Here is a 25,697-nt window from a genome sequence, read left to right on the forward strand (position 1 = left end):
TCCTTGGGTTTGCTAGAGCTGCTCGTAGAACCCAGAGAAACATATACTTACTAGATCATCAATTTATTATGAAAGGTTATAACTCAAGAGCAGCCAGATGGAAGAGATGCATAGGACGAGGTATGGGAAAGGGGTCAGAACTTCCACGCCCTGTCCAGGCTCACTGGACTCTTCCAGCACCTCCACGTGTTCACCAACCAAGAGGCTCCCCAAACCCAACCCTTTTGGGGTTTTATGAAAGCCTCATTCCATAGTCATGATCAATTAAGTCATTGGATATTGGTGACTGAGTCAACCTCCAGGCCGGCTCCCTTCCTGGGAGGTTGAGGGTCAGACTGAAAGTTTCAACCCTCAAGTCATTTGGTTGGTTCTCCTGACAACCAGCCCCCACCTTAAGTGGGGTCATATCACCTCATTAACATAACAAAAGACACCTTTGTCCCTCTCATCACTTAGAAAATTCCAGGGGTTTAGGAGCTCTGTAAGAGATCAGGAGGACCAAATATGCACTTCTTATTATGAATCACAATATCACAATTGTATGTTGCTTTTTTAGAAAAAGATTATTGAAGTTGGAAAATATTTTCCTTCACTAACTTTTTTTATTACCTATATTTGTTGTACATGATAAAGTTAAAAGAATCAGAAAATTTTCAGATAACTCAGATTTAATTCCCATCCTTAAAAATTTAAATTATTCATATTGTTATCTTTAATCTCAAACTACTGAGATATTTATTCCTCTTCCCGTGCTTGTGAAGACACAGCTAAACCTGAAATGATGCCTATATTCTTCTTATAACATTATGCAGTTAACAAAACACTTGTTAACTGTATAATGTTCAGAAAAAAGAATCTTTATACAGTGATGAGAGGACAGACTTAGGTGTCATGTGTATATATTACCTACTCAAAAGCGAACCATATTTTGATGGCCTACAGATTTAATTTCAAAACACACAGCAATATTTTGTAAGCAGATAGGGTAGGGGGTCCCTGGAGAAAGAGAACTAGGCATGGCTTTCTTGACATAAGACAACTCATTTTTGGCCTAAGCCATTTTGCGGTAAAGGCCTGACCACAATGCTTATCCTTGAACTGGTCTCAGTCATTAATGATCTTAAGGCAGCAAGAGAATTTAGGAACAAATGACTTATCAGGCAAGAGAAGTAACAATAGCAAAGATAATAAATCAGTTGTAAAGACTCCCAGTTCTGTTACAATGGTAAAGATTAGCCTGAAGAACATTCTTGAGCTGTTTTGCAGAATTTGGATCCCCTTGAGCACTCAACCCCCAGATCAGCTGAAACCTAAGGAATGATGATGTTGACCCTTTCTGAACTCAATCAACTAAAGTTTGGACTCTGTCAAACTTTGCCCCAATTCTATACTGAATTCTCCTCTGCTCAACCCCCCTCATGAATATGTATGTACCCTTAATTGAAACTTCCCCCATTTTGCTGTCCAGGGAGACACTGCTTTGGAAAAGATCCCCGGTACTCTCCTTACTTGCTGCAAGTAATACATCCTTCCATCTAGTGCTCTTTGGGTTGGTTGTGCCATTTGGCTGACACCCACCAGGAGGCAGATCCAGTTTTTGGGTAACAATTTTATTTGTAAACCTAAGCATCACTTTTTCTTTAACAGATATAAGAGAATTTTAAATTAAATTTTTATTATTTGTTGAAAGAAACTACCCTTTTATTTTCAACACAATTCCATACTGAATTTAGTAAAGAGTTTTCTTTGTTCACCTGGGCAAGCCACTGAATTCGGGTGAAGGGCTTTTTTCATTCCAGCTGTCAAAAAGGGATTTGCCTTCAAAACCTTCATCAGGACTTTGGAGCTATACAAGTTAAAAGGAAAAAAAAAAAAAAAAAGAGAGAGAGAGAGAGAATACTTATAAATCAGATGTTTTAAAACCTAAACATCTATTAACCAGGGAATGAGTAGCCAAATTATATTCAGGAAAATAAGGAATGCAATTCATACATTAGCAGTCATTAAGAATTACAACAATGAGTTTCTCACAATATAGGAAAATGCTCATGTTATTATATATAATGCACCTATTATAAAAAAAATACATGGAGTGTATGGAAAAGAAAGCTATACCAAATTATTACCAAGCCATTGTATTCAGACGAATGGTCACACTGTAAGATTTTTTTTTTTTTGGTCTATTTTTCCAAATTAAGGGAGGCTACTCTCAAAAACACATTCATCCTCCTTTTATAAAAAAAAATGAAAAGAAGCAAGCTGGTTAAGGGAAAGTTTGTTTTTTTTGTTTTTTGTTTTTTTTTTTAATATTGCTTTGTGCCAACAAGTTTGTCAAAGTCATTAAATAATACATAACAAAACAAATGCACTAATATTTAATTAGTTGAGTATTTATCGTAATTGTGTTAAGCACAGGGCTTTCAATACATTTTCAGATTTTACAGATGAGAATTCTAAGGGAGTACAATATGCCCTACTATTGAATGCTAAACTCAGAGCATTAAATGTTATGCCAAAACGTTTAGCACACTAAACTGTAACTAATACTCACTAAACTGTAACTGAATAATATATGGCATAAAAAGTTTTTATTTTTTATTTAATAAAAGTCCTATGCTCTATTTTTTAACAGTTTCAACTCAAAAGATTTTATAGACTACCTGTTCTGTGGAAGACTTTTTGTAGATGTCAGCCATACAAAGTTTAATAATACAAATTACACACCATCTACTAGGGAACTATAAATAAAAATGTGGAATTCATGTGCTAGGTGCTATAATAGACGGATGTGCAAAGGTCGATGGGAACACAGATAAATTTATATAAACTTGGGGAGAGAGAAGTTATGTCAGCATCTTAAGTCATAAAATATCAATACATAAAGCAGCAAGATAATTTTACTCAAGCTTACAAATTTACACAAAACTTTGATACAAGGGACAGTACCACTCCATTTATTAAGTAATATGAATTTGAAATTATGTATTTAGAAATATATTACTAAAGTCACAGTTTATCACTAAAATTTGAAATACCGCGAATCACCTTCCCCAAACAAAAACAGAATTTTAAAAATCCAAAACTGTCAAGCATCATATAATTTCAAACTTCACCTAGAAAGTAGTGTTTTTGCATTTGTCACAGGGTGCCACCAATCCACCTGGTAAACAAATATAACTGCCAAGCTTCCTTACCATTGACCTCAAATTACATAAATGGTGGGAATTCTCTGAGACACAATGTTTCAGATATTTAATTTTGTATACACTTCATGGGAATTGTAAAACTGCAGGCACCTGACAGAGATCTTAAGTAACAATGTGAATAGATTAGTGTCAAATTAAACTTTTCTATTCCTACTGGAGATGTTAATAAATTAAATTCCATGCTTGGGAAACCAAACCTTAACAATATGTTTAGGATCTATTTAAAATCCCTATCTGAGGGAAATAATTGTCTTTCATGGTAATTACATTTTAATTGGTAATTCTGTTAAATAAGCAAGTCTTTTTATCCTTTCCAGTTCAAATCAGGTAATTAGCAGTAACAGCAAAAATCTGCCATGCAAAACATTCCTTATGCCTACCTTTAGGAACGGTGGCTTTATGGGGCAGGATAATTAAAATGAAGAGTTGCCTATTGGTCCTATAGAAATTCAGGCACCACCTCTCTGCCAGATTTAGTATGTTGTGCTGCTGTCAGAATTACAATAACCACAGCAGGAAATCAGGAATTGGGTACATGGTCTTACCCAGTCGGTGTCCCAGGAGTCAACACCTGGTTTTTTACACATTCTCTTTCTCAATCGGTTAGAAATGTCAACTCTTCCAGAGTCCTAAGTTAATTGGTATCATTATATTAAAGAGTAAAAACCAGTTTCAAAATTAAGGAGTTAAACCTCAGGACCAAGTCCTGGTTCAGCTACTTGAACAAGTTGTGTGACTCTAGTGGCTAATGCTTTTTGGGCTCAGTTTTCTCGGTTTCAAATGGAGATGGTAGACGCAATGCTCTCCATAGACTGCCTCAGATTGGTGTGGGAGAAATGGGCAAAAGTTATAAAACAACACAGATGTTTAACATAATAATCCACCTCAAGAAAACATCATTTGTAGAACTTAAAATTCCATGTAATTATTTTTACCTCCTTTGTTAGGTTGTATACCAAGCTGTACATAAGTGGGGTACAATCAACTCTCAGAGTGTAGTTTCCTGAAAGACAAGATAGTTTGTTTTCTATTTCATTTCTTTATTTTACTCTTCCACTCAAAGACCATTCCTAACTCCTTAGCCAGAATGATCCCTTTATAACCTAAGTCTGGGGAATTCCCTGGTGGTCTAGTGGTTAGGACTATGCGCTTCCACGCAGAGGGTATGGGTTTGATCCCTGGTCAGGGAACTAAGATCCCGCAACACATGTGGCCAAAAATAAATAAATAAATAAAACCCAAGTCTGATCAAAACTCTCCAACTCATCACTCAATAAAATTCATCCTCACCATGACCCTTGGTGCCACACATGAAACAACCTCAGGTCACCTCTCCACATCTTCACCTACTCCACCCAAGCAAATGTTCTATACAAGAGAGATAATAAAATTACTCACCTCACAGGAATATTGGGTTAAATAAATGTTTATATTTAAACATTGGTTGGTACTTTGTGTGGGCTAAATTCTACATATGAATGTCAACATGATGGAAATACCTCAAACTGAGGACAGTGGTTCCTTTGAAGAGAGGGTTATTTGAGAATGGTTTCAGTAGAAATTGTTTTCTTTGTAAATTTTGCATTTTAACATTAGAAAGCTAATAGATGACTTATTTTATTATTTGAAAAATGAACAGTTAATACAATTTTAAATATAAAACAAAGTGAGACAAGCTGTATTCCAATCACAGAGTAATGAGTGTGTTATTTGCTCCTGATCCTGAAAATGCTGGGGAGACAATGCAGCATTTTAAACCAGGGAATGACGTAAACAGAAAAATCAAAGATTAAAAAAATGCATTAAAATCAAGTCTTAAAAAAAAAAAACTAGCAATAGAGAGAACATTATTCTACTTTTGAAGAATATATGTTTGGTGTACTTATTCTGTGTGGCAAAGGTGTTTCATCTTCATGTGTGTGTTTAAATAAGGAAAATAAGGAATTCCCTGGTGGTCCAGTGGTTAGGACTCTGTTCTCACTGTGGGGGGCCCAGGGTTCAGTCTGACACATGGCAGATTTACTAATAAACTAAAGAAAATATTCTATAAGTCCACCCTTCATTCATTTATTCATTCATTTGTTGCAAACACCATTTATTTAATAAGACATTAAGAATCCAGGAATGAAGAAGTAGGATCCTGCCTGTTCCTGGCAGAAAAATATAGTCTAGAAAGGGAGAGGGTTTGTAAAGCAAATAATTACTTAATAACAGCAGTGATGAGTGCTACAAAGATGGCTTCCCAGAAAAAAATAACACTCCTGGGGAGACTGTAAGAATAAGAATTAAACAGATGGTGTGTCGAACAGCAATCTCAGTACAGAGAACAGCAGTTGCAACGGCTGAGAAGTTGCATGTGGTCAAGGGACAGAAAGATTCGTGCGGGGCTACAGTATAGTGAGTGAAAATGGACTGTTTCAATTTCTTGAAAATCGACTTGAGATTGTCCCTTAGTTTGAATCTCTGTTTATCAAAGCAAATCCATTCTAAAAGGCCTGTCTTCAATGCCTATCTCATTTCTCAAGCCTTTCCTGACGTTTCTATCATTATGTCTTCTGAACTCCAAGATCAGTCTGATAATATCCTTCTGAGAGTACCGGCATATATTAGAATCCTAGACTGATTTATTTTATCATCCATACTGAGTCTTAAACTCTTGAGTACTAGACTCTTCTTTACTAACCCCTAATTCCTTTGAAATCCTGGAAAGTACACTGCATAGAGAGGTGCTTAGTAAATATTTGCTGAATTGAAGGAAAAAATATTTAAGAAGAAAAAATTCTTGGTGAAAGATGAAATCTGGGAAATCAGCATTTGTTTTCAAAATTTGTGTGCATGATATTATGATGACAGTAGTTAAATCATACCTTTTTGCTAACCCATTCTAAAATCATAGAAATCTTTAGTTCCATAACTGACTTATTCATTTAAGAGATATTCACTGAATTCCTACCATAGATAAGGTAATCTGCCAGATGAAACAAACAAATTGTAGAGTGTTGTTTCGAGAGCCCAAATCAGCACCCTAGAGCTCACAGCTGCCATGAGCATGACAAACCAGCAGCAAATTCCCTCACCACTTGTTAATGGATTTGCATTCCTAGTTAGTGCATAACTTACGAACTAAACTGCTGTTACTACCAAGATCATATATTTTCCTTTGAAACCAATAATATTCACCTTCTATAGAAGAATCAGCATTAATATAGGCCACACCACGCACTTGAAGAAGTCTGGAATTCTCCTATAATATTAAATTAATAAATAAACAAACAAATAGCCATAACCCCTTTCTAAAAAAACGCACATCTACATTTACTGTATGGAGGTTTCTGAATTAAGTTGGCCCAAGTTCACCCCAAATTTGACATGTAAGATTTTCAAGCGTATGTTTGAAAGAATTTCAATAAATGTCGCTGGTAAGAAATAACAAACAAAACATTTTTAAGACTAAAATTTGAGATGAGACTATCCACATTCATAATACAGTGAGTGGAAAAGGAGTTGATTTCTTTGGTTTTAGTGGGTAGTTACTGTGCGAGGGCTTTCTCTAGTTGTGGCGGGCTGTTCTTCGTTGCGGTGGGCAGGCTTCAGTAACTGTGGCACATGGGTGTAGTAGTTGTGGTGTATGGGATTCGTTGCTCCATGGCATGTGGGATCTTCCTGGACCAGGGATTGAACCCGTGTCCCTTCCATTGGCAGATGGCTTCTTAACTACTGTGCCACCAGGGAAGCCTGGGAGTTGATTTCTTAACCACACTGTGGTTTAATCCGTCAAATTAAGTTCTCCTGTGTTATGACACCACCTACTCGTCAAAACTTTAAAACATTTTTCTCAGCTTTAAAACACTGACAAAGTATAGCAGGATTTTGTTGATATAAGTGGATTATGAATCTCCAAAACAAGCAATTTTCTAAGTGTCCTGACTGTAAGAAATAAAGTGAAAAAACATACAGCTCTAGGTGATGAAAATAAGATGAAAGACGCAAATCACACCCTCAAAATATTTAGGCTCTTCTTGATGCCAGCATGAATCTTTGTCTACAGGAGAACTACTTTTTTTTCTACCCCAGAGAAAATTGAAGTTTACAGGGCTTCTCATAAGTCTTAGATAATAGGAACCAAGTAAATATTTATAGCATGACTAGAAGTTAATGGAATGTTAATTTTGCATATGTTTACAAGTAACACTTCTATTACACAAAGCCAACAATGCATGCAGGTAAAATTACTTTCCAAGGAGCCTAGTAAATATTCTGTGGTGGGGCATTCCACTTCACTTTTAGCATGATTTACAGTAGGTCATTATGATATGAGGAAGACAGTACAAGCTCAAGGAATATTTAAATGTAATTAGCTTTAGGAGTTAATTTGAAAAAGTTAAAACATTATATCTTATTATGATGTCCAGTTTCTAGTGAATTTACTTAGCTACTATCACACTCCCAGACAACGAAGATCAAATTATTTCCACAATTGACATTAAGTGGCTTTAAAAGTTCAAACAGGGCTTCCCTGGTGGCGCAGTGGTTGAGAGTCCGCCTGCCGATGCAGGGGACACGGGTTCGTGCCCCGGTCCGGGAGGATCCCACATGCCGCGGAGCGGCTGGGCCCGTGAGCCATGGCCACTGAGCCTGCGCATCCGGAGCCTGTGCTCCGCAACGGGAGAGGCCACAACAGTGACAGGCCCGCGTACCTCAAAAAAAAAAAAAGTTCAAACAACACTTAGTTCTCAAGTGACAAAAAAAATTTTATCGTTGATTTTTGAACAAGAATATGTTGCTTCAGACTTTCTGGAAAAAAGTTTGAATATTTTCTGGCTGGATTGACCAGTTATTCTTACATTCTTGTGAATTAAATACTAACTGCTTTATTATTATGAAAATGTATGTTATATCGAATTATCAACTAACCTCTGCCCACTCAGTGGAACCAAGAAGACCAAATTCTTCTGCATCCCAGCTTGCAAACAAAATTGTTCTTCTAGGCCTCCATCCTGAAATATATATGCATACTTATAAAAGCTGGGAAAATGCATAATATTGCCAAGACATCACCATGCCCAGCATGCCCAGCAGAGTAACAACAGCAAAAATTCATTGGTTGTTTAGGAGGGTGAATTATGGTGACAATCTTTACTTAATTTCCTTTGGAAAGATTTTAAAGCTAATCTGTCAATACAAAAGAGCACATCTGTATTGAAAAAGGGGGAAATGCAGACATGGTAAAAATCCTGTGAGATCATAAAATATTCTAATAGGTTTATAATGATTGCCTATGCTAGGAAGCCATCTGTGGTCTGCAGCTGCCTAGAGTGAAAGAAGAAAGTGCTGGATGTGGTCTGTGCTCTGAGACAATACAACTGAGAGAAAATCCTTTACAACTCTTCCATGCTGTGTTGGCATCACACAAACAATTGTTCAATGTCAGCTGGTTGTGTGATTTCACTCCATTCTCTGCCAGAATTAGTCAACAGAAGCTCCATTCTCAACACTAGTGTCTGCTGCCGCTGAGAAGTACACCATTCATTAGGACGGTCATATGGCTTGGAGTTATAAATACTGATCTTGAAGTTAAAGAAAGATCTTATTTCAAGCCTTGGTTCTTTCACTTACTAGCAGTATGACCAAGGGAATGTTATTCAAACTTGTTAGGCCTCTTGTTTCTTCACCTGTATACCAGGAAGAGCAGAGTTAAGATAACACTCCTTGATTGTTAGGAGGATTAAATGGAATAATATTTATAAATATAGCACTGAACAAGTGCTCCAGGCATGTAAGTTATTGTTTGAGTACATATTTCATTTGTGCTTAAGGATATATATCCCTCTAGCTGTTGAGTCCAGAGCTTCATTTTTGTTAAGTATATTAATAGCATTATTCAAATCTCCTGTTAATTATTATTCCCCATCATTGCAGTCTTTTGGCATACTTTGTAATTGTCATAGTGATGTTTTGTATTTACCACAGAAATCTTCTGGCAAAATCATGAAACTTTTTGTAATACTATGAAACACAACCTAATTCACAAGCTATGTAAATTCAGGTCTCCATAGTTCTATTTTCTTAAAAAATAAGATAGCTGTGTGGAAAAAAGAATAGAGCACCTTTACATTTGATTTCAAAGAGTGACATCACTGTTTTGTGGACTGGGAGACAGAAACCTGAATTTTAACCCTAGTTCTCTGATTCTGCCACACACCAGCTACAAAACGTTGGGTGAATTACTTCATTCTGGAAACCTCAGTTAACTTATTTGTAAAATGAAAAGAGAAATAACTAAACATATCCCTCCTCCTATGAGTTCAAAATAGATAACACGTGATAACACTGTTTCTCTGAGAGAGTAAGTACCAGGCAAATGTAACATATTTTTACCACATTCATTGTTGCTAAAAAAAAAAAAAAATATGGATCACATTTACAGCCCATAGACACCTTGTTTGCAGGGTCCGTAAACAAAGTAGAGCTTCTGTTCTCAGTATGTAATGTTTACTTTAAAAACTAACCATTTGAACTCAATTTTATTTTGGGTTTCATATGAAGATTCTAAAATGACTGAAGTAACTGTGCTAGTAGTATAATCTTCAATTCTGTGAGAGAAATCAAAGCTGGGGGTGTGAGAATACAGATATCGAACTTTTGACAGCATCCTATTAAGCAGGAAGACCAGCATTTTTCTGAATTAGCTTTCATCCCCTCAGTCAGTTGGTGTACTTGACCTGAGGCCTGAGGCTGGAAGATCTCAAGAAGCTCACATTTCTCAGACCAGGACGCTTTGGCTTATGACCTAAATCTGGTGTCTACTCTCCAGTAAAGAAACCCATCTCCATCTTCTTTGTTGCCAGAGAAACCACTAATAGTATAATTCCTTTATTTCAGATTATAATTTAATATATAAATATAGATAATATGAACTTTATTATATAAATAAGTGAATTATTAAAAATGAACATATAAAAATGAATAAACAATATCATTAACCAACATAAGTAATATAGCTGCTAGTTATTGAAAGCTACTATCTACTATTAAGCACTACTAAGTACTCTATGCTACTAAGATGATATAATTTGCATGCAACCTCTCTGTTGTGTTTCACACAAACCTATGAGGTGGTATTTTTATACTCACTTTACTGAGGACCAAACTGAGATTCAGAAAAAATGGTCTTTTTACATTTTGCTTACATTACCTTCTTTTTTCAGCTTTCCAAAACTCCTGACAATTTCCTGAACAACAGCTGCTCCACTCTGAGGGTCAATGCCACCAAATACCCAAGAGTCACGGTGACCTCCAAGAATGACATATCTGTCTAGAAAGCATCATTGCAAAATTACTTGCCATTACAGGTCAAGAACAGAGGAAATTGCAAATGACTCAATAGCACTAAACACAAAGCACTCAGGACTCAAGTTAAGATAGCAAAGGTTCCTGAAGACTTTTGTAAATGTATCACTTTGCTCTGAATTTGATGTATGAAGGAAATATGAATGTGATAAGCAAATGTATACTTCAATTAATTACAGTAATTATAAGTATGTAAGTAATGATAAGTGAGTATAAAAGTATCCTTATCCACTTCTTTATATAATTCTCTGTTACTTCTCTCTTACCTATTTACGCTATGTTTCCAGTATTTTCAGAGTAAGAGAACACAGTGGCCAAATAATGATTTCTCCACTTCCTAATTCTTCTACTTAGTTTTTAACGTACAGCTCAAAGATTCTACCTCTCTATGATCTGTTTCTATTTTCTGCAGGGAGAGGGAATTGCACCCCTATCCAGCTTTCTGGGCAGTCTTTTCATATTGATAAAGCATTTACCATGGGGCTTCCCTGGTGGCACAGTGGTTAAGAATCTGCCTGCCAATGCAGGGGACACAGGTTCAAGCCCTGTTCCGGGAAGACCCCACATGACACAGGGCAACTAAGCCCGAGGGCCACAACTACTGAGCCTGTGCTCTAGAGCCCGCGAGCCACAACTGCTGAGCCCGAGTGCCTAGAGCCTGTGCTCTACAACAAGAGAAGCCACTGCAACGAGAAGCCCGCACACCACAACAGAGTAGCCTCCGCTCGCCTCAACTAGAGAAAAGCCTGCATGCAAAACAAAGTAAAAGGATTTTTTTTAAAAAAGCATTTACCACACTTAACTGTAGGGGTCTTCATGTCTCTGGTCTGTGTCTTTTTAAAAAATCCCTCCATCCCCAAAGCCTAGCACAGAGCTGGCACAAAATATGTACTCAGTGAGATTCAATAAATAGCCAGTGGTACACTGTTTAGTGCTCATTGGAAGCACATCAATATTCTTTATCCCTGAAAGAAAGTCCTGGCTGCTTGCACAAGAGATATTCAGTTTAATTCTGTCTGTTTGGGTAGGAAATATAACCATATAGTTCCTAAGGAATCAAACATAATAAAGTAAGATTATTTTCAAATGTATCATCGAGCGGGTTATCTGAAATCATATGGAAATCACGTGTATATATATTCCACCCATTTCAGTGTAAAAAAAAAAAACATGTAAAGGATTCATTAACTTCTGGTTATCTTAATTTTCTAAGAGTGTTACTTATTGTTGTAATGAAGATATTTCTCCAGGTAAAATATGCGGTAAGGAAATCCAGAAAGCTCAGATTAAACACCTGTAAACCATCTCTCCTTGATCTTCCTCTCTCGGTCCTTTAATTGAAGCATGCATAGTTTATCAACAACCTCGGTCATCTGACCAATCTAGTCCCAACATTTACTTTCTTCACAACATGCATCACAATGTAAAATTACCTCCTATTGATCTATTTTGTGTTTATGTGAGTTCCATTAGGACAAAGAGTTGCTTTGCTTTGTTCACCTTACATTCCTAGAGCTCAGCGCAGTACCTGGCACCGAAGAATTGCCTGATCGATATTTGCTGAGCAAATGATCAATTTACCTGGCTCCACTGCCCCTCTGAGAGTTCCAATCACATTGTAAATTCTTTTCACTTTATTGTTGGAATGGATGTGCATCTTGACTTTTCTAATGCAAAAATAAAGGACACAGACTAAAAATACTGGTTAACAGCTTGCCACCCACAATTTTTAAATCTGACATTGTTTTGAATATTTCTAAAGGCACACAGGCAATAATTGCATTGACCAATTGTCCAATTGTGAGGATATATGTGTATTCCCCTTTTCAACCTGTTGTTATGTCTCCTGCTGGTAGTAGATTTTACTTTTCAGTCATCCTCTGTAATTGTTTTTTGAAAAAGCTTTCCTCCCCCTAAAGAGTTATTATAAAAATAGTCTCTTAACTTGGTAGAGAAGTTTCCAGTAAATCCAGGTCCAACATTGTAGGGCACGTGGAGGCTTCCTTTCCAGCTGTGATCTGGTGGTGCTGATGCACCCATTTTTCTGTTGAACACAAAAAATATTATTAGCTGAAGGAAACCTTTGAAGTTATAAGTTAAAATGTCCTTGAACTTGTTTTCTTGAGTGCCTGCTCATAATAGCTTCTATGAGTCATGGTAGTACAAAGTGCTTTGCATAGGGATATGCCGTTTAACTCAATACACCTCTTATGAGGCGGTTCTGCTATTATTCCCCACTTCAAAGATAAGGAGGGTGAGGCTTAGAGAGATTAGGTAACATGCCCAAAGTCAAGCAGCTGATTAGTGGTACAATCGAGATTCAAACACTTGGTAAGAATTTGGACTCTGTGTTACCAGTTTCCAACAGTAAATCATGTGAAAAGTGCTCTCAAGAGCATGCCCTGAAGAAACAGCAGGTGCCAAACTCTTTGGAATTTCCCATTATGTTATTTCTCCCACTGATAAATACATTCCCAAATACATGTATGGTCATCCTTTACAAAGTACTTTTGCACTCATCTATTAGGAAGGGAGGAAGGGCAAAGGAAGGGATGTCACTTCAACCAACAGCCCCTCAAAGCTTTATACACTATTTATTTTTTTAATTCAAAAGGGTGGAAAGATTCAGGTGGACCAGCCCATATATGCCACTAGCCGTGGTTATCTCTCACCAGGTGATTGAGAAAAATAATATGATAATATCTGTGGAATGGTGAGGTTCTTCCTGTTTCATTTCAGCATATCTTCCTTTACTGTTTAAGAGCATGGATTGACTTATTCTTGATTTGGGCATGGAAACCAAATGTATTTTTGCTACCTAGAAGCAGATAGAAGAAGATGGCTCCAGACAAACTTAAGAGAGTGAAAAACATCAATCTGTCTTTTATGCCTCAATCTCTGGTCCACACACCTGCATGCACCCTATGATTTACAGTGAAACATTTTCTGTAGTTTCCTCCTTTTTTCTGTGCCTGCACACAGGTACTTATTCCCTGCCTACTAATTTGAGGTAATGGGAACAGCTCAACTTGACCTAGAATATATTATATGTGCAAAACTACATCAATATGATTATCTTCTCATGGAAAACTAAGTATAAATAATATTTTGTTTTAAAATGCTCTATCAGAGAGTAAATATTTACTCTTTTATTTTCCTATCTCATGAGGGAGTTTGTTTAATAAAGATAATTTCATGTAATATACTATATAATTTATTTATCTATATACAATAAAATTTCACATGAAAAGCATCAAGTAAAATGAAGGGGCATTATACATTGTTAAATATCATAATGAATAGTCAAAATAGCAGAGTATTATGTATACAAAAAATGGTAGAAGCCAAGTGAAGAATATACATATACTTGATTATACATAAAATATTTTTATAGTACTATATTGCAGACTAATAATATTGATTGCCTTTGGGATGGAAATGGGTAGGAGGGAAACTTTTTATTGTATACCCCTTTGAATTTTGAACTGTGTAAATGTATTTCCTTTTCAAAATAAAAATATGGAAAACAAAACAAGGTGCAAATTCATCAGGAAGTCAATTACATATTATAAGGAAGGTAATGAAGAGTCCCTATTCCCAGAAAATAATAAAATATAAAGCCAAGATTACAGTGCCCCCACAAGGACAAGAAAATATCGCACATCTATGGAGAACAGAGGTTTTAGTCACTAAATTTCACTGGGATAATTAATCAGGGATATAATTTTCTTTAGGTCCTTCTTTCACTCTATAAATAAAAAATAAATTCTGTGAAAATTAAAAGGTTGAATATTTAAATTTCAAATCATAGAAATTTCAGAAAATATAATATTGGAAATGTCTTTGAAAGAATTTGATAGATCATAGATGCTCAATAAGTATCTATAAACAACACTGAATTTAAAAATCTATATTGTGTAGCATATTAAACTTTATTTGTCCATTTAGCAAAGATTTATTCTCTATAATGCTCAAGGTACTGTATTGTACTCACTAAAGAATACAAATATGTACAAGACATGGTCATTCTACCAAAGAGTTTATAAGTCAGAAAAAGATAGATATAAAACAGAGCATGATATATGATAGATAAAGCTCTGAAGGACAAAACAGAGCTTGATTCCCCTTGTGGGATCAGAAATAATTTTCTTTCTACAGGAAGTTTCACTTATCTGGATTTTTAAAGAATGAGCAAGATGTGGGCAGGGAAGATGGAGGTAAAGAGCATTCCAGGTACAATTCCAGGTATGATGTAAACAGTCACGAAGGCTGAAGAGTCAGAGCAAAAGTAAGGCATGGTGATTAATCTGGCTGGGGTATAAGATGATAAGGATACCATAACAGAGAAACTTGAAAAATAGTGAGAATTTGCTTCTGAGAAGATGCACTTTACCCTATTCATCCTGATGAGTACAACTAAATTCCCTGGACTATAAATACATAAAAAATAAACATAAGACTCTGAAAGGTGGAGAAAAGAAAATAAACCAGCTCAGGACCTCAGGGTGCAAGAAACGACAAAGTGGTGAGTTCCTTGGGTTTTCATATGGGCTCTCATATCTCAGACATAGAGCTGAAGAAGCTGGCAAGCCAAAAAGGCCAAGTGGCTCATATGAAACATGTTACCCAACAAAAGCCTTGAGTATGAATACGTACTTGAATACGTATATATATTCAAGTGCTCCTAGGACAATTTTCAGGATAGACCATATATTAGGCTATAAAAAAACTCAATAAATTTAAAAGGCTGAAATCATATCATCTCTTTATTAATCATACAAACCTTTTACTAACCCAACTATAGTATAAAGAATTTAGTAAGCAAGGATTCTTCAATATATGCAAATCAAGCAATATGATACACCATATTAACAAATTAAAGAATAAAAACCATATGATCATCTTGATAGATGCAGAAAAAGCTGTGGACAAAATTCAACACCAATTTATACTAAAAACTCTCCAGAAAGTAGGCATAGAGGGAACCTACCTCAACATAATAAAGGCCATATATGACAAACTCACAGCAAACATCATTCTCAATGGTAAAAAACTGAAAACATTGCCTCTAAGATCAGGAACAAAATAAGGATGTCCACTCTCACCACTATTATTCAACATAGTTTTGGAAGTCCTAGCTATGGCAATCAGAGAAGAAAAAGAAATAAAAGGAATACAAATTGGAAAAGAAGAAGCAAAACTGTCACTGTTTGCAGATGACGTGATACTATACATAGAAAATCCAAAAGATGCCACCAGAAAACTACTAGAGCTCATCAATGAATTTGGTAAAGTTGCACAATACAAAATTAATGCACAGAAATCTCTTGCATTCCTATACACTAACAATGAAAGATCAGAAAGAGAAATTAAGGAAACAATCCCATTTACTATTGCATCAGAAATAATAAAATACTTAGGAATAAACCTAGCTAAGGAGGCAAATGACCGGTACTCAGAAAACTATAAAACACTGATGAAAGAAATCAAAGATGACACAAACAGATGAGAGATATACCATGTTCTTAGATTAGAAGAATAAATATCGTGAAAATGACTATACTACCCAAAGCAATCTACAGATTCATTGCAATCACTATCAAATTACCAATGGCATTTTTCAAAGAATTAGAACAAAAAATTTTACAGTTTGTATGAAAACACAAAAGACTCCGAATAGCCAAAGCAATCTTGAGAAAGAAAAACGGAGCTGGAGGAATCAGGTTCCCTGACTTCAGACTATACTACAAAGCTACAGTAATCAAGACAGTAAGGTACTAGCCCAAAAACAGAAATATAGATCAATGGAACAGGATAGAAAGCCCAGAGATAAACCCATTTACCTATGGTCATCTAATCTACGACAAAGGAGGCAAGAATGCACTATGGAGAAAAGACACTCTCTTCAATAAGTGGTGCTGGGAAAACTGGACAGCCACATGTAAAAGAATGAAATTAGAACACTCCTTAACACCATACGCAAAAATAAACTCAAAATGAATTAAAGACCTAAGTGTAAGACAGGACACTATAAAACTCTCAGAGGAAAACACAGGAAAAACATAAATCACAGCACCCACTTCCTAGAGTAATGAAAATAAAAACAAATAAACAAATGGGACCGAATTGCACTTAAAAGCTTTTGCACAGCAAAGGAAATCATAAACAAGACCAAAAGACAACCCTCAGAATCAGAGAAAATATTTGCAAATGAAGCAACTGACAAAGGATTAATCTCCAAAATATACAAACAGCTCATGCAGCTCAATATCAAAAAAACAAAAACCCAATCCAAAAATGCATGGAAGACCTAAGTAGACATTTCTCCAAAGAAGAGATACAGATTGCCAACAAACACATGAAAGGACTCTTAACATCACTAATCATTAGAGAAATGCAAATCAAAACTATAGTGAGATATCACCTCACACTGGTCAGAATGGCCACCATCGAAAAGTCTACAAATGATAAATGCTGAAGAGGGTGTGGAGAAAAGGGAACCCTCTTGCACTGTTGGTGGGAATGTAAATTGATACAGCCACTATGGAGAACAGTATGGACGTTCCTTTAAAAAACTAAAATTAGAACTATCATATGACCCAGCAATCCCACTACTAGACACATACGCTGAGAAAACCATAATTCAAAAAAACACATACACCCCAATGTTTATTCTTTTTTTCTTTTCTTTTTTTTTTTCTTTTCTTTTCTTTTCTTTTTTTTTTTTTTTTGCGGTACACGGGCCTCTCACTGCTGTGGCCTCTCCCATTGCGGAGCACAGGCTCTGGATGTGCAGGCTCAGCGGCCATGGCTCATGGACCCAGCCACTCCACGGCATGTGGGATCTTCCCGGACCAGGGCATGAACCCGTGTCCCCTGCATCAGCAGGCGGACTCTTAACCACTGCACCACCAGGGAAGCACCCCAATGTTTATTGCAGCACTATTTACAACCGCCAGGACATGGAAGCAACCTAAATGTCTATCAACAGATGAATGGATAAAGAAGATGTGGTACATATATACAATGGAATATTACTCAGCTGTAAAAAGGAATGAAAATGGGTCATTTGTAGAGATGTGCATGGACCTAGCGTCTGTCATACAGAGTGAAGTAAGTCAGAAAGAGAAAGACAAATGTCATATATTAATGCATATATGTGGAATCCAGAAAAATGGTACCGATGAACCCATTTGCAGGGCAGCAATAGAGAGGGTGACATAGAGAATTGGCAGTGGACACATTGGGGGAAGGGGAGGGTGGGATGAACTGGGAGATTAGGATTGACATATATACAGTACCATGTGTAAAATAGACTGCTAGTAGGAACCTGCTGTACAGCACAGGGAGCTCAGCTCGGTGCTCTGTGATGACCTAGATGGGTGGGGATGGGGGGATGGTGGGAGGGAGGTCCAAGAGGGAAGGGATATGGGGATATACATATACATATAGCTGATTCACTTTGCTGTACAGCAGAAACTAACACAACATTGTAAAGCAATTATACTCCAATTTAAAAAAAAAGAGAGAGAAAGAAAAGAAGAAAGCAGTTGTCTAAGAATAGACATGTATGGATGCTGACTGCCACCATCATTAATAAATGATCCTGCACTGAAGCCAAATAATTAATTTGAGAGTAATTTATGATAATGTGTTGCTAGGCAATTAAAATAAACTTCTGAGGAAAAAAAATAACAGAAAAAAATTGGGAAAATTTGCAAATATATGAAAATTAAACACTGACCCTAAATAACCAATGGCTCATAGAAAAAAATCACAAGAGTAAATAGAAAATACTTTGAGATGGGGGCTTCGCTGGTGGTGCAGTGGTTGAGAGTCCGCCTGCCGATGCAGGGGACACGGGTTCATGCCCCAGTCCGGGAAGATCCCACATGCCGCGGAGTGGCTGGGCCCGTGAGCCATGGCCACTGAGCCTGCACATCCAGAGCCTGTGCTCCTCAACAGGAGAGGCCACAACAGTGAGAAGCCTGCGTACCACACACACACAAAAAAACTTTGAGATGAATAAAAATGAAGACATAAGACACCAAAAGTTATGAGATGCAGTTAAAACAGTGTTTAGAAGGAAATATATAGCTGTAAACACCTATATTAAAAAAGTAGAAAGCTATCAAATCAATAAACTAATCTTCCACCCAAAGAAACTCAACAATGAAAAGAAAGCTAAATTCATATAAGCATAAGAAAGGCAATAATAAAGACTGGAGCAAAAATAACAAAACAGAATCTAGAAAAAAAGATAAAGAAAAATGAATGAAAGCAAAAGTTTGTTCTTTGAAAAGATCAACAAAATTGACAAATCATTAGCTAGACTGACCAAGAAAAAAAGGGGAAAAGACTAAAAATCAGGAACAAAAGAGGGAATACTACTATTGACTTTACAGAAATAAAAAGGATTATAAGGGAACACTATAAACAGTTATATACCAACCAATTAACCTCAATGAAATGAATTCCTGAAAAGATATAAACTGCCAAAACTGAAGAAAGAGAAAATGTAAGTAGGCTATAACAAGTAATCAAAACTTCTCAGAGGGTTTCCCTGGTGGCACAGTGGTTGAGAGTCTGCCTGCCGATGCAGGGGACACGGGTTCGTGCCCCGGTCCGGGAAGATCCCACAGGCAGTGAGCCATTCAGCAGTGAGCCATGGCCGCTGAGCCTGCGCATCCGGAGCCTGTGCTCCACAACGGGAGAGGCCACAACAGTGAGAGGCCCGCTTACCGCAAAAAAACAAAACAAAACAAAAAAAACTTCTCTGAAAGAGAAGCCCATATGGCTTCACTGCTGAATGCTAGCAATCAGTAAAGAATAAACACCAATCCTTCACATGCTCTTTAGAAAAACAGAAGGAACATTTCTAAAGTTACCCTATGCGACAAACATTACCATGACACCAAAACCAGATAAAGAAATCACAGGGAAACTAAAGATGAATATGAATATTGACACAAAAATCATTAATAAAATACTAGAAAACCAAATTCAACAGCATTTTGAAAGGATTATACACCATGACCGAGTGAGATTTATTCCATGAATGCAAGACTGATACCACATACAAAAATCAAAAAGTGTAATATACCGCATTAACAGGCTTAAGAAAAACCACATAATCAGAAAAATTGATGCAGAAAACAAACAACCACAGCAACAATAAAACACTGGGGAAAATTCAACATCCATTCATGATGAAAATTATCAGAAAACTAGAAATATTGAAAGAAAATACAAGACAAACCTGAAATATTTTGTGATGTCAGAATACAAGTGCTTATAAAAGGATTGGAAGAACTGTGTTTTTTTTATATTGCTGGTAGGATGTAAAAGGATACAACCACTATGGAAAAGGTTTGTCAGATTCTTACAAAAGTAAACATGCTATTATCATATGACCCGGCAATTGCACTCCAGAGAAATGAAAACTTACGTTGACACACAAATCTGTACATGATTATCTGTAGCAGCTTTATTCATAATAGCTACAAACTAGTTGTTCTTTGAATGGTGAAACAAACTGTGATACCAAATACAACGGAACACTCCTCAGTATTAAAAAGAAAAAAACTATATATACAACAACTTGAACAAATCTCCAGAGAATTATGCTGAGTGAAGAAAAACCCCACAAGGGTATACATTTATATAACATTCTTGAGATGATGAAATTATAGAAATGGTGAACAGATTAGTAGTTGCTAGGAGTTAAGGTTAGAGGGTATGGATGGAGGGGGACAGGAAAGGAGTGGGTGTGGCTAAAAGGGCCACATGAGGGATCCTGGTGATGATGGAAATGTTTTGTGTCATGAGTATAAAAAGAAATATATCAGTATCTTGGTTGTGATATTGTACTATACTTTGCAAGATGTTACCATTGGGGAAAGCTGGATAAATGGCCTAGAGGGACTCTTTAGTACTACTTACAGTTGCATGTGAATCACAATTATCTCAAAATAATGAGTTTAATTCTTAAAAATTAGGAACAAGCTAGATGGGCAGAAAATGATGTGCTAGAATTTCGTGGTTTGTCATGTAGCCTCTATTTAGCTGTGAGCTTCTATACTATATTTTGAGGGCCCTGAGAACAAAGTCTATATATAAATCATACTCTTATCACAGTGCTTGACAAAAAGAGGCCACTCCATAAGTGTACCTTGAGTGGACAGGCTGTAGGAAGCCATTAAAAGTCTTCTGAGCAGAGACACAAGAATGAGACAGTGTCTTGACAAAGAGATGCCTCCTAAATGCTTGTGCTGTTGAATAGAGAATAAGTGATGCTCAACAAAGCTGTCTTTTACATCAGACATGAATTTGGGTCCCAGATCTATCACATACTCTCTGAACTTTGATTTCTTTATTTGTAAAATTAGTTATCACAATACTAACACATGTAGTTGTTTTATGGGCTAATTGATAAACAGTATGTAATCATTTAGCAAAAAGTAAGTGCTAGAATATAATTAGCACTCTATGCATGTTAGATGCTATTATCATTGTCTTTATTATTATTGTCGTTGCTGTCATTATAATCCTGATAGTTACTCAGGGAGACAAAAAGAAACCATGTAACCACATTCCCTTCAGTACAGATGCAAAAAAGAATAAGAAAGAACACACACCCTGTTCCCCTTTTCTCCCACCTAGGTAAACACAATTTTCTTTTTTCTATAATTCACATTTCATCAACTTTTTATTAAAGTTGTCGGCATACCTGGGCCATTATATAACTTTATGTCTCTCCTCTTCTTCTCAAATACTTGTTAAGAAACTTTCATTTTATGATATATCCAATTTGTAAAATACTGTCTATTCTAATTAATACATAATGTGACACTGCTAACCGTTTGTGGGAATATGAGAACTGACTATAATGGATATGTAGCACACTCCCTAGATAATTATGCAGAGGGAGTAAATACTCCCAATTAAATTCATAAACAAATTACATGTTCTTAAAATGTTTTATGACTAAATTCCAGTCTAGAACATTTCACTATACCTTAGAAGGTATGGATGGTAAAACAGAAATTATCTTATTGCTTTTAGTATACACAGATCATCTTCTCCTTCCAAATACATTTTTAATACATTTCTGTACTACCAAAATTCATTTTTAATCATGGTGTTTTGAATGCAAAATATACTTCCATAGAATTTATGTGATTTAATGATGACTGCATTTACAAAATGACTTACTAAAGCTGACTTAAATACATTTGGTAATTTTTTTGATCAAGTATTAATAATTCTACTACCCAGTTAGGGCATAGCCAAATTCAACTAGTTTACCAGAGCAGTCAAATGGTAGACATGGCTAAATAAACCTCACGTCCAATTCTGTATAATCCTTCCTTCTTTCCTTCCATGCACTCTTTTTCTAACTACAAAGATAATACAGGTTCACTTTTTAAAACATATAATTTAGGGATTATACATATATATATATATATATATTTGAAATCTACTTTTTCTATTTAATAGTATAGCATAAGCATGTACCCACATTGTTAAATACTCTTGTACAACATATATTTTAATGGCTTCATGTACTGTCATAGACAGTAATATATTTAACTACTTATCAATTATTGAAGATTTGTGTTGTTTACAATTTTCCACTATCACAGGTAAAGCTACAATCACGTTCATCTTTTAAATATAATGAATATTTAGACTTTATATTTACACAAACACATAGTCCGTGGTGCCCTCAAAAGTTGTGCCCCATCCTGAATCTTAACCCATGTGGTAAAGCTAAGAGCTCAAAAGAAAAAAAGACCAGGGTGCTTGCTATTCCTTAATCTGCCCTTAAATTGGACAGACACCTCCAATTCTCTGATGACAGCCTCCTCACCTGTAAAAATGAGGGCACTGAACTAGGTCATAAATAAGTTTTCTTATACATTCTAGAATAAAATGATTAAGAATGCCTTAAACTCAAAGAAGAAAAGGGACTAACTGGCCAGATGCTTTGGTCTCCAGTGATTCTACTTTCAGAGAAGTCAGTGCTCTCTCCCCTCCTCAAGGATAATGGAGAAGAAGGGACATGCAGATGAGAGAAAGCAGGACAAGAAAGAGGAAAGAGCTCCAATGTCAGGTTAAACAATAACAACTTTGGAGAAGCTTCAATAGTGAAAGCAGAGGAAGAAGTGGAATGGATAAAGATGAAAATCCATGGAAGATGCTTTCAAAGGGCATTATTCCAGGTCCACCAAGAAGTAGACAATAAGAGGTTTCAATAAGTAAGAGATTTATTAGGGGAAAGGCGTGTGAAGGAAATAGCAAGGGAGCTAAGAGAGGCTGAGAAAGCCATCAGACTGCAATGCAGGTCAGAAATGGGGTAAAAGAGAAAGAGAAGAAAGAAGAATGCTGGTGGCAGAATCCCTTGATAGCAAGGCTGTCAGGGAGTCCTGAGCCAGAGTCTCCCATCAGAGGAGTCCCATGCCTCCCAGTAATGGGCCTCATTTAGTACCCTTGCTGCATTTAGTTACTGACTGGGAGCATCTATGGGAAGCATGGCCTTGATACAAACAGGGTGATGGATTTCAAAACACAGTGGAGCACCTTATCAATGACACTCCCCACAGTTGATGATCTGAAAGACTCACTTTCATGGCTGTCACACACTGGATACCAGTATTTAAAGCAAATCCCAGGTTAGAACCACTGTTCTATAAAATGGTGATAAAATTGTATGCTTATTTGATTTTCTGCCAACACACAAAAGAATAGACACTATCTGATTCCATTTATATCAAGTTCAAAACCAAACTAATCAATGATGATAGATATCAGAAAGTGGTTGCTTCTAGGGGGGTATGGTAAAAATTGAGCACAGAAAACTTCAGTATCAAATAATGGAGATAAAAGCATGAAAGTTGAAGATTGCCAGTAAAGAGAATTACCCAAATAGCCATCGGTTTGTTTCTTACAAACTTACTCTAGGAGCTTCTGTGCATCATAGTACCCAATTGGATGAACAGGAATACTTGGAAGACCAACAGCCTCTGCGATTTCACATCTATAAGCATATTCTGAAAAAAAAGTTGAACATACTTCTAATAAAAATGGAGTCCCTTTCAAAATGTTCTCTGTAAATCAGATTAAACACATTCTTAAATTGCATCTACTAGAACTGTTACAATTAGAAAGACAGTTTCAAATGTTAGCGAAAATGTGGAGCAACTGAAACTCTCATACATTCTTGTAAGAGTGTATAATTAGAGAGTCACTTTAAATAACTTCTTTGAAAAATAATGTTATGCAGAATTATGCCCTATGGCAGAACAATTACACTCCTAGGTATTTACCCAAGAAAGATGGAAACATATGCCCACAAAAAGACCTGCACAAAATTGCTCATAGCAGCTGAATCTAGGTAGCCCATATGGGACACAGTCCAGCTGTTTGTAAATAGGAGAATGAATAAGCAATTTGTAGAACAGTCCCATAATAGAATTCTACTCAGCAAGTAAAGGGAAGAAACTATTAACACACACAATAACATGAGTAATCTCTAATCGTTGTACTGAGTGAGAGCAGCAAGGCAAATGATGAGGGAAAATCATAAATTTTTCTATGACCGGGAAATCAAACTAAGAAAGGAAAAAAATAATATGCCCGCTTTGTGGTAGGCCTTTCCCAATGTTCAGTGTGCATCTGTATTGTACATTAACCAGACCTCCTCAAACAGGAGGATGTAATCACCTTTAAGAAAAATGGTTGCTTTATTCAGACAATTTTCAGGTTATTTTAGTATCTTTTTCATCCCATACAGGGAGTTGTATTGACCAAAACATCTTTGATCAACTTTATGTAGAATGCTAACCTGTCAATACAACACAGAAATTCTTTGTCTCAGAAATGTATAAAATTGCATCTCTAACTCCTGACCAATGAAACAGTTCTCACAGCTTCTGCAAATCTGTTCCCTGGGTTATAATCCTCAGTTTGACTCAAATAAAATTCTCTTTTCTTTCTTCTTAGCTTGACTGTTATTTGATTTTACACCAGCACACAAAAGAATAGTTACTATCTGATTCCATTTATATGAAGTTCAAAACCAAACTAATCAATGATGACAGATATCAGAAAGTGGTTGCTTCTAGGGGAATATGGTAAAAATTGACCAGAAAGGGGCAACAGAGAACTTTCTGGAGTCATAGAAATGTCCTATATCTTATTTTGAGTGATATAAATACATGTAATTTAAAAAAATTATTGAATTAACTCAAGACCTGTGCGTTTTGTTACATGTAAACTCTACCTCAAAATAAAAACACATTTTCTGTCATTTCTTCAGATTTAAGAAAAATAAGAGCTATTTTTCCATTTTTTTCTTCAAAGTTTTAAATTATAAGAGCTTTAGGGGATTGCAAAAGCTATTCTTTTTATAGTAAAATGACATAATAATATGTTGCATGGGATTTGTTTTAAAATTCTTTAGGGTAATAATGCAAAAGGAAAGACGAAGAGATAAAATAAGATTGACAAAGTGGTGACAATTTTCTCTATTTTTTTGTATGTTAGAACTATTCCATAATAAAAACTAAAATTAAAAGGAAAAGAAAAAAATAGGGCACAAAAGGGAATTCAACAAATGCAAGCCTCACAGGGATAACATGATTTTTCTTTCTACAATGTCATCTTTTAAATTTGAGGATAATAAACAGAAATAGTCCAGTTAATCTTATTTTATGTTCACATGTTTTTTTTGTGTGTGTGGTATGCGGGCCTCTCACTGCTGTGGCCTCTCCCGTTGCGGAGCACAGGCTCCGGACGTGCAGGCTCAGCGGCCATGGCTCACGGGCCCAGCCCCTCCACGGCATGTGGGATCTTCCCGGACCGGGGCACGAACCCGTGTCCCCTGCATCAGCAGGAGGTACAATTTTAACTTTATATAACCAACAGAGCTTGGGAGAAGTTGCATTTTTCAAAGCTTGGGAATAAAAAGGCTAAGTAAGTAAAGTTCAGGTAGACTTAAGTGATTTTACTATAGGATAATATGTATTGCTTTACAAAAATCTATGATAATGTACTATATTCCAAGATTTACGAAGCCAAAATGCATAAACTTTAAAGGAGTTTACAATTTGATAGAAAAACCAGATGAAATATAAATAT

At 36.1% G+C, this 25,697-nt stretch overlaps 1 protein-coding gene across 5 annotated transcripts in view; it reads right to left on the reverse strand.

Moving 5' to 3' along the window:
- FOLH1 (folate hydrolase 1) overlaps positions 1-25,697 on the reverse strand; it is a 63,236-nt gene that overhangs the window by 9,743 nt on the left and 27,796 nt on the right. The window contains exons 7-14 of one of the 5 annotated variants that reach the window (XM_030851536.2): positions 23,515-23,608; positions 12,502-12,600; positions 12,138-12,223; positions 10,402-10,521; positions 8,121-8,203; positions 6,387-6,450; positions 4,142-4,209; positions 1,755-1,846 (exon numbers count right to left, since the gene is read on the reverse strand). In XM_030851536.2, coding sequence (XP_030707396.1) covers positions 1,755-1,846; positions 4,142-4,209; positions 6,387-6,450; positions 8,121-8,203; positions 10,402-10,521; positions 12,138-12,223; positions 12,502-12,600; positions 23,515-23,608 — 706 coding nt within the window. The remainder of the gene's footprint in view (positions 1-1,754; positions 1,847-4,141; positions 4,210-6,386; positions 6,451-8,120; positions 8,204-10,401; positions 10,522-12,137; positions 12,224-12,501; positions 12,601-23,514; positions 23,609-25,697) is intronic. The other 4 variants (XM_060303977.2, XM_060303974.1, XM_060303973.1 and 1 more) reach the window with 4 other exon arrangements.

This window comes from Globicephala melas, chromosome 8 (genome assembly GCF_963455315.2).
Source record: "Globicephala melas chromosome 8, mGloMel1.2, whole genome shotgun sequence".
Classification (NCBI taxonomy): Eukaryota; Metazoa; Chordata; class Mammalia; order Artiodactyla; family Delphinidae; genus Globicephala; species Globicephala melas.